The 10241-nt window shown below is 38.2% G+C and overlaps 1 protein-coding gene across 1 annotated transcript in view; it reads right to left on the reverse strand.

Annotated features, from left to right (window-relative positions):
- Positions 1-3734, reverse strand: part of LOC124263240 (bone morphogenetic protein 1-like) — a 28520-nt gene extending 24786 nt beyond the window's left edge. The window contains exons 1-4 of the mRNA XM_046697831.1: positions 3565-3734; positions 2264-2342; positions 1268-1392; positions 10-165 (exon numbers count right to left, since the gene is read on the reverse strand). Coding sequence (XP_046553787.1) covers positions 10-165; positions 1268-1392; positions 2264-2342; positions 3565-3634 — 430 coding nt within the window. The 5' untranslated portion in view covers positions 3635-3734. The remainder of the gene's footprint in view (positions 1-9; positions 166-1267; positions 1393-2263; positions 2343-3564) is intronic.
- Positions 3735-10241: the final 6507 nt, after the last annotated feature.

Raw genomic sequence — 10241 nt, forward strand, 5'->3', positions numbered from 1 at the left:
TACACTCACTTTCAACATCAATAATGTTGATGAGAAACCCCACTGCATTCCAGAAAGAATCAGAGATAAACTCTATGTACATGCTGTTGCTGCTGCTGAGGAAACTGCTCGGGGTCGCCCTTCTGCCGCAAAATGTGAACATGGATCCATTTGATTTGTCTGGCCCTGGTGACAAAAATATCACAAACATTTTGACGACAGACGTCAGACACGTTTTCATGTTATTGCAGTTATTGATGAATTAATTTAATTAATTTTAACAATAGATAAAGACAATATACTGAAACATAACAATCCTTTATTATACACAAGAAAATCTAAAGCGCCCAATTCTCATAGTTACAAGGTGGGTAAACACTTGGGCCTGAATTAGGACCATGACAATCCTTCCCACACGTAAGGGTCTAGTGCTCACAATTGGGAACAATGAGATAACGGACAACGACTATTGCTCATATTATGAACCTCTTGTTTCTTGGTATATGGGGAACTTGAAAGACTGCACCTGTATGTACTAAACCTATAGACACTGAGAATGGTATGGTTTGGGGCAAAATTGCACAGTGACTCTAGGAAATTATCTAAATTATCCCTCCTTGGACATAAAGTTATTGTTAAATGATGAACTATTTGGAAAGTAAGTGTAAACATAAAGTGACTACATATATCAAACTTCTGAAGAACAAACATTACTTTTCAAAACATCAACCTAATCCTGTTGGATAGGAGCAAGTCTTCAAAGATCGCAATATGTATAGTATCATAAAGAAATATTGTGCAAATGTTTAATCTTACTTATGTTAAATAATTTAGAACATATAAGTAAACCATAATCTACCCATTGGTGGAGGTGGAGAAATATTCCTTATGACCGAAAGAAAAAAACACATTTTGTAATTGGAAGGATCTGACGCAAGAGAAGAATTCCATTGTCCATCTTTAGAAATTATACACATATTTTACTGCAATCGATTCGATATATGTAAAACTAATTCACATTTCAATAATCCACGATGAGGTAACATTGAGAATTTTTTGTGTAAAAGTCATTGTTACCCTTGATAATATGTGTACATATCATGAAGGCTCGACGAGGATGTTTTATATATAGCCTACATCTATATGTATAGGTATTATGTTGTTTCGTACAACTCATGTAGGTGGTAGGGGCCTGAATGAAAATAACAATGCTATTCAGTTGGCATCGCAAGGGCTCAGGTTGAAACCATGTGTACTCTTGACCAAAAAATTCAAATGATATACGTACCATTATAGAAGGACAGACTGTCATATGTGCAATTTTTGGACGAATGCAAGGAAAAGTATGCAATGTGAATGCCAACTCGACGATCTGGTGTCAATGTGTGTATCTTCCATCCGCATGTTAAGTTACTAGAATAAACGGTATTAAATCAATATTAACAATGTTTCCATAGTACCAAATCATGAAGAGCATTATGATTACAAAAATGACAGTCTAGATAAATAATAATTATGACTCAACATCATTGATCGATGTGAGTCATGTTACATCCCCGAATACAGGGGTGTATATTCTTTCTCAACTATGGCATCAATGGAAGCATATGAATATACGTACGTTCATATACGTATGAATGTACCTAATTTCATCCAGCCAGCCTGCCAAACCCACCCATCCATCCATCCACACACACACACACCCATCCTTCCATCCATCCATCCATCATGCATGCATACATACATACATACACAGACAAACACATATACATACATACATACATACATACATACATACATACATACATACATACATACATACATACATACATACATACATACATACATACATACATACATACATACATACATACATACATACATACATACTCACAACGGTTCGGATGTCTTCTTAATATACGTGGTTTAGTAAATACTTGCATCAACTGTGATAACACCATAGATACCCGATAAATAATCACGCATTAACATATATATTTGCTCAAGAGAAAATATTCAAATAAGTTCATCATAAATCAAATATTATTTCTTGAAAAAGTATTCATAGGCAACATTTTCATGATAAAATGGTTATAAGCTAAAGCAATGTGGCAAGATCCTTTACATAGTCAATTAAAAACTGATGCCTCGGCCCTCGTATCTTGAGCATACCATGGCTCTACATAAGAATTTTCTAAGCACATGGTCTTATGTAATTGATCGTTCTGAAGTAAGCGTCCATTCTCACATTGCACTAGTGAGAAAACAAACATTTGATGCTTACGCGCCATAAGGTTTTGGATATCCTGGCGATGTTATGTTTACTGTGTCCCCGGTAAGTGTGATTTCCTGGAAACATCTGTCTGGAAAGATAATCAATGACACACACACATACATGAATTTGAAATTGTGTTTCGAAAAGAAAAAGGATGATATTATAGGAACCGTACAATTGACTCTTTTATGGCTTTTAGCAGTTGTTTGTTTAGATAGCGTCTGTATGTAACTATAGTTAGTTACCGTACAGTTAAAATCAAGTTCCTAGTCAGATATGTTTTTATTCTAAATAAGTAATGTTGACCAGGTGGATAAAAATATACTATAAGTCATAATTTCAAATATCTAACAAATTGAATGCATCCTTCTCAACAGTCGATATGTCTATTGTTCAATCACGGATTTAACCCTCTAGGCTGGTTAATCACTGTCAGACTGAGGTGTCGTTTTAAACTGCACGTATTGTCAGCATCACGCCCCCACCCCAAGCACAATGCCAACTAACGTAATCCACACGAACCCCGAGAACAATGCCAAGTACTACAGAGTCGCATAACGTCATGTAAAAACCTTTATCCTGACGTCACATCTTAAGCATCCTTTTTTACACAGATTACCCTTAAGTATACAGATATGGATGCGTAAACATGAACAAATCAAGTTCTCGGTCAGATAAATACCTAAATACAATTTCTAAAAGTTATTTATTTTCCAAATAATTAATGTTGAGACTTTGGGCCTAAAGTGTCCTTGGCATTCACTAATTTTTCATTCTTTCAGTTCTTATGCTCCCTGGGTTTTTACCAACTGGTGAACGCACAGGTAAATGATTTTTGACCTTGTTTAACTGTGAGCATTCAACGGATCCAGATATAACTTGAAAAGTAGGTTGCCGGGTCGTTTCACAGTTATTGATTCCCATGCACGTCTTAATAAGGAACCACTACTGAAAGGTATACGATCACTTTTACGCAGACAGATATAGTCAGTATTTAATTCTTAAGAACAACACATTTGATACAATCGGAGTCGGTCCATAGATTGTGCTGTCGAGACATACCTTTCTTATGATTATTGACATTGATTTTAACACTATCTATATTTCAACACCGTAAATATATATAAACCTGTGTACTGCCCGTACGAATTATGTTTGTAAGTAAGCATGTTATGCGGATTGTACGAAGTTCGGATCATTTAATACAAGTCATTAAGAAGAATCAAGGAACAAGACACTGAATCAGATAAACGCCTATCCCAGCGTCGCGCAGTGTCAATATCTACCTGTGGAAGCCTGATTGTTTTTACCTGTACTTGCAGCATGCAATGAAGACAGAGTTCCGAGAAATACGGCTATAGTTTTGTATATCCCCAACATTTGTTAGAATCCCGGCTAAGCATACATCCAACAGACTCGGGTGGCCAGTGTAATGGCGAGATGTTCTTAGGCGGTGACGATATGAGGTCACGTTGTGAGATCAGCAGTACAGACTGCTTGTTTGCTTAGTATTGGTGGGCGTTTCAGCGATGCACAAGTATCTTGAGAACGGGAACGTTGTTCTATCGACGATTACAAGCATCACTCTGGCAGTGATACTTCGGTATCTCGAACTAATAGCTCGTACTAACGGTTGACGGTGTAATTTCATGGACCCGACATTACCGAAATGACATTTAGTTCACCGCACCTTATAGTTAACTATTTGTCCGCATTGTTTTCTGAATATTGCCTTGACTATTGCTTACATTTACAATGCTGTTCCTAGAGAATGTTTGTGCATCAAATACATGTACCATCATGTCTACATCACCGAATGGCACAACTGATGTGTTCATGTTATTTTGTTCGCCGTCAAACAGTGATGGGAGCACGAACCTCACAATTACCCTATGGCACAGTGCACAACTATAGCCACTCTCTGCACTCTCTAAGCACCACCCATTTTAGATATTCGTAGTAATATTTTATACAATTAACTATGTTTCTTTATTTTGGTATATTGTGTATAATATATGTATATTTTATGCTGTTATAGTCTCTCATAACTCTAAATGGAGTGGCTAATGTTTTATGTAATATATGTGCTTATTAATATGTTGTATGCTTTTAAAATGTACCAAATGAGGTGAGACTGTAATAAATAATTATCTATCTGCCTTAGGTTCACGCTACCTTTTCACATAACTCTTTGCAAAAAAAGAAGTACAGCAATATATGGTCGGGTTGTCTTGGATGTTTTCTTAAAGGGCTGATTTGGAGTCACGTTTTACACTGAAGTCTGATGCGCTTTGATTCGGGTTATGGGAGCCCTAGATACTCTACATAAGCCTGTCCACAATTGCATGGAACATGGTAGACTGTTCCCCCGTGGTGGTTGTTTCGGGCTGATACTTGTATGTATACTTCTCTATCTCATTCTGTTCATCACTTGCTTGATAAAGGTGTTAGAACCAACACTGAAACGTCGCTCTCACTGTAATAAAGAAGTTGTTCATCCTTGTATTGTTATTCTTCCTTACTGCCCCAGCTTCTAAATGCCATTCAAAGAAGTTATATTTCTGTGATATTTGTTTTTTTTTCTGTATATGTGGAGGGGAGTTGACAGCAACACCTGAGGAAACAATCTTTCTATCACCTGGATTTCCCTACTGGCATGCAAAGTAAGTACATCTAAGAATGTAATAATTAGTGTTTCGCATTAGTGCTCATTGTTCATAAAATGCTATGAATACCCCGTTAAGTTAAAACATAACCTGAAAGTAAATGCTGGTGTGGTAGCCTAGTGGTTAAAGTGTATATTTGTTGCGTCGAAGACACAGTTCGATTCCCCTCATGGTTATTTTGATTGTAAATAGCACTGTAAGTGTTATTCTGGCGATAAAAGAACAACCCTGAATGTCAGGACACCATGTCAATACTAAAATGTTACAAGGAGTAAACAATAATGCTGGCCTTCCTCAACGATACCATGTAATTAAGAATTCGGGTAGAACCATTTAGGGAAGGATATTGTATTGTCACTATTTGACAGTGAACCACACATATATGCTTACTATATTGCACATATGTTACACTGGTCTCGGTTTCTGATGATTATGACTTTTGCGTGGCTTTCATAGTAATATGCATCAAATTGTTCGTGTATCGGCGTTGAGTCAAATTCTAAATACTTTTTAGAGGCTTACCCATAATTATAAATCTTGGATCTACGAGTTTGTATCATGCAAGTCAAGACATTTCACGAGGTTTGAATAAGACGAAACAAAAATGTGATTGTAAATCAATTACTGTGCAGCTGAAATTCTACCGCTGTCAAAATGCCCTACTTGGAAGTCTTGTTTCTGGGTCTCCCTGGTTGTGGGTGCAAAAACTCAACCACGATTGCGACATTTTCGCCTGGATGTTTGCCTGGTGTGGGAGATATCGTGGGTAGTTACCTCAACAAAGCAAGCACTCATTTCGCAACAGATTGAATACCAGGCTGAGACGCTCCTGTACAATGAAGAAGAAATACTTCAACAACGAAATCTTTCTTGCTCTACACAGCACGCAAGATGAACATATCGATGACAAAGTCCATAAAAGATACTACGGGTCCTTCCACCATTTGAACAATTGAAGTGTGTGTGTGTGAGAGAGAAATAGAGAGACAAACAGAGAGAGAGAGAGAGAGAGAGAGAGAGAGAGAGAGAGAGAGAGAGAGAGAGAGAGAGAGAGAGAGAGAGAGAGAGAGAGAGAGAGAGAGAGAGAGAGAGAGAGAGAGAGAGGGGGGGAGGGAGAGAGAGTTTTGGCACTCTGTAGGAAGTCATGTTTTTTTTTATTTCTGGAACATAACGACCATGTAGTCCAACTTCAGCAGATATGAAGGAAAAGCAGGTTCTATGGATAGTCAACTTCTTTATTGTGAAACAGCACTTGATAATGGTGTTAGTACCCACACTGAAACGTCGCACTCATTGCAATAGTTAACTATCCATAAACCTGATTTTCCTTCATCTTTACAACTTCTAAAATGCCTCTCAAATAATTTCAAGAGACATACAAGATTTGAGCAGTCCGACGTATATATACTGGCCACATAAAGAAACTGTGCACACAGAAAATATAAGGATAGGCAGACAGCGTCTTTATGCATAAATAGAGGTGTGTACATAGCAAGTACTGGAGACAATCAAACGCTCATGCAGGTGCCAGGCGACGTGACGTCATTGATGGTGGTCTATGGACTTGCAATGTGTTACAGCATGTGCAGCCTGTGCAGCAGCTCACGACATGTGAAATACAGAAATTGCTGTCTCTGTCGAAAGCTTGATGTTTGGTCATTCAAACGTTCACAAATTCACATGAGAAGTCACATGCACATCATGCCAAGATTAACATCTGCTCAACGTCATGAAGCCATTGGAATGGTTCGAGCAGCATGAGCCAACAACAGGTGGCAGCACATTTCCAATGCCATCGTAACACGATATCTGCATTGGTCAGGCGTTAGGGAAACAGTAATGACGTCGCCGACCACCCACGTTCTGGGCGTCCCCGACTAACTACGCCAAGACAGGACAGATGGATTCGGGTGACTCATATCAGACACAGGTTCCAGACGGCACTCATCACGCCCCAAACCATTGCCCAGTCCTTCATTTAGAACATTTGGTAGCCTTTATGCGTCGTCGATGCACTGCTGTGCTTCGCGCGCATTATGTTCATACCCGTTATTGACTTTGTGACTTCGACGTGTGACCCCCGACTCAATTTTGAACTTCTGACGTCATCGTTACGGATATTGTTCATGTTCTTTTGACATGTTGTTGAGGCCCGATACTTCAGCTTATATAGTGTCTACATCATGTCGTCTTTTCTGTGTTGTATTCCAATTCTGAAGGAATTTTCTGTGTGCACAGTTTCTTTATGTGGCTAGTATATATTCGCTGTTCCACGCAAACATATAACATTTTGAATTCTCTTAAATTATACAGAATCTTGTTACCAGATGGATAAATGTTTCTGGTAACATAATTTCATCGGTTCAATTTCTTAAAAAGATCGTATCCCGTGGACGAAAGGGCTCCTCGTCATATATTGACATTCAGTTTTCATGTTCACTGGAAAACCCGGTGTTCCTAAATGTGGAACCTTGCCTAACTCCAATAAGCCTTTGCAGTGTGCATTCAGCTTACCCAGATATGACATGAAACTTTGACTTGTTGTGTCTTTGTACCATTGTTTTACGTTGTCATGCTGGGGATGCATAAGCAAATTGCTCTCAAAGCTGATTCCATTGAAAAGTCCGTTATCGAATAAAATAGTCACGAAAGAATTATAAACACTCCAAAGAGACTGGATTCCACAGTATAATTCTATTATTTTCTTCACAAGTAATTTTAAATATATCGCCTTGGCAACCGAGTGTATCAATATCTGACACATGCACAATTACCTGTAGTGGCAGCATGCCATGGGATAGTTCATGCATATCACTGCATATCACGTGGTGACTAATCCGAAAGAACAACAAATAGTTCATCTTACTTAAAAGCTAAATCCTTTGTTTACATCAGTTAATTATTTTTTCTTGCTTACACATATTACGTAACTGTATTGAGAATTGTGTATTTTCTATCTGCAATTCGTTGTACGAAGTTACATCCCTTGTATGCTTGTATATGTATATAGAACAAAAGAAACGGAAACTGTGTACTTCAGTGATCGCTTTATTTACATGTTGTAGTTCAAACATATACTAAAACAGAAAAAATATATATGATAAAACAGAAAAATACCCTGTTGTAGCTGTTTTATGTTCATGAATTATTTCCAACCTGTTCCGAGTACAAAAGCATAATAAACTTCATATCAAAACATCCGGCTGTCTTTGAGGATTTGCTAAATGTACCACACAGACACGATTTCTGAATATTTATAATATTCATTTCTGCACAACGTTGAAGTACATTTAACAAAATCAAACAACTGTCTGTATATACATTCATGTAAACTGAACTCGCAAAAAAACATCCTTTCATCCATTTCATTCATCATGAACAAAAATTATAAAAATATGAGAGAAAAATAACACAGATCAAAACTATCACATCATGCCGTATCCCGTCACCGATTATCTATTTTAAGATGCTTCGTCAAAAGATCAACGGCACAGACCGTGCTGCATCCTGTGGCAAAGAACACCTTTTGAGTAACAACGCGATTCAAACTCTGACCCTACCAGTGTGATCTGAGGTATTTTGTTGATAGCATTGTTGTTGTTTTAATTATTCTTTTTAAGGACAAAAGTATAGTTTATTACACTACACATGGTATAAAACAAATGTTATCTCACAAGTGTATAGCTCCATTCTCTAAGGATAAGTACCCTATAGCTGTTGGCCACAGCACCCCTGCCCACCAGTTCCAGTCATTTGTCGTGACGTCTATAGGATTCTACTTCACACGGTCTAAAGGCCTAATTGGCCTGTTGTATTCATGACAGAATAATGATATCAGGCATCTGATAATCGATGGCGGTTGTACACATGGAATTTCAATATTTGTCGGGCAATGCTTCCGCAATGACGTTCCCTGGGGAAGGAATGACAGCACCCTGAGTTGCCGGTGTGTAGGCAGGAGGTCCAGTGAAGGTTGTGGCGGGCATTGCGTTGGTGATCTGTGCTTGGCCAAAGTTGATCGCAGGTACCTGGCCTACAGTATATTGCACTGGGATGTTTGTGGCAGTGGTGCGTTGGCCGTGTTTGTAGATGCATATGCCGAATACACTTATTATGAGTAGCAACAGAAACACGCCACCAATCGTACCTCCAACAATGGCTCCAACATCAGTATCTGAATCAATAAAATATGATGGTGCACAAACATTAGGTGATACTCCATAATGCATGGTAAAATTGAGGTACCAAGTCATCTTAGACACAAAGCTTGCTGTGACGTGTTATAATGTACAACCCATCCCTTGCAGTGATTGTTGGTTAGAATCTTAATACACAATCATCTTATGGTATACCTTTTAGTTTGGCCAACAACCATGGTTTCACAGTGGTGGTTCCCCACCGTTAAATATAGAGTTCCTGTCCATCGTAGTTTCATTTATGCAACAAAACGTAGATTTTTAGTTCATGAGGTTCTTCAGTTTTGTCCATGGTTTTCAAAGGTTACACATCTCCTGGAGGGTAGAGGTTCAAATGATCACATTGTAGATCCAAATTACATGTTCCCACAGACACTCACACGGATACATTGCATTTCTTCACTATTCATCACTATTTATGTTCTAACAAGTACAAAAGCAAGATTCAGGAAACTACTGACAAACAGACAAAACAATATTTAAGTTGCCTACATCTGACTCTGGACTGATCTGCCATTAAAAGTGAGACTTCAATGACTTGGCCACCTGTAAACCAATCTGAAAGCCCACCTGTTCTCAAAGACACACGCCTAGACCAAGCGGACATTGTTGATACCTTTGACATGCATCCTATCAAAGCGCTTTAGAGCAGTTATACTGACTAGATTTTCGCGTTATATTTGTTCTTAGTTTATTATATGATTCCCTTGTTGTATCAGATAATTTGTCTCAGTCTCTCTATCGAGTTTGCACAATTAACAGGCAGTGCCTGAAATATATTTAAACAATAACCAAGGAGTGACGGGGAATGACAGACTATCTTTCACGAGTTATATTGATCATACGTAATTTTCGAGCCTTGGCGAGAGTTTTCGGAATCAGTTTTCGATCTTAAAGAACCCGCGAAAATGAACGCAGCAGTTTCTCTATAAGGAAACCCGCTATGTGGGGAATTTCCATATCACTAAGCGTGTGATTGGCTGTGATTGCAACGTTCACCAAGAGGTGTAACCTCCCTAGAAGCTTGCAGGAAAAATGGTACCCTGTGCCCTCCTTCCCAAATGGGTAATGAATACATAAAATAAAAACATAAATATATATTCCCCATAACATTTCAACGAAAGT

The sequence above is a fragment of the Haliotis rubra genome, unplaced genomic scaffold, assembly GCF_003918875.1.
Source record: "Haliotis rubra isolate DU_JTF1 unplaced genomic scaffold, ASM391887v1 Scf874, whole genome shotgun sequence".
In the NCBI taxonomy this organism is placed as follows: Eukaryota; Metazoa; Mollusca; class Gastropoda; order Lepetellida; family Haliotidae; genus Haliotis; species Haliotis rubra.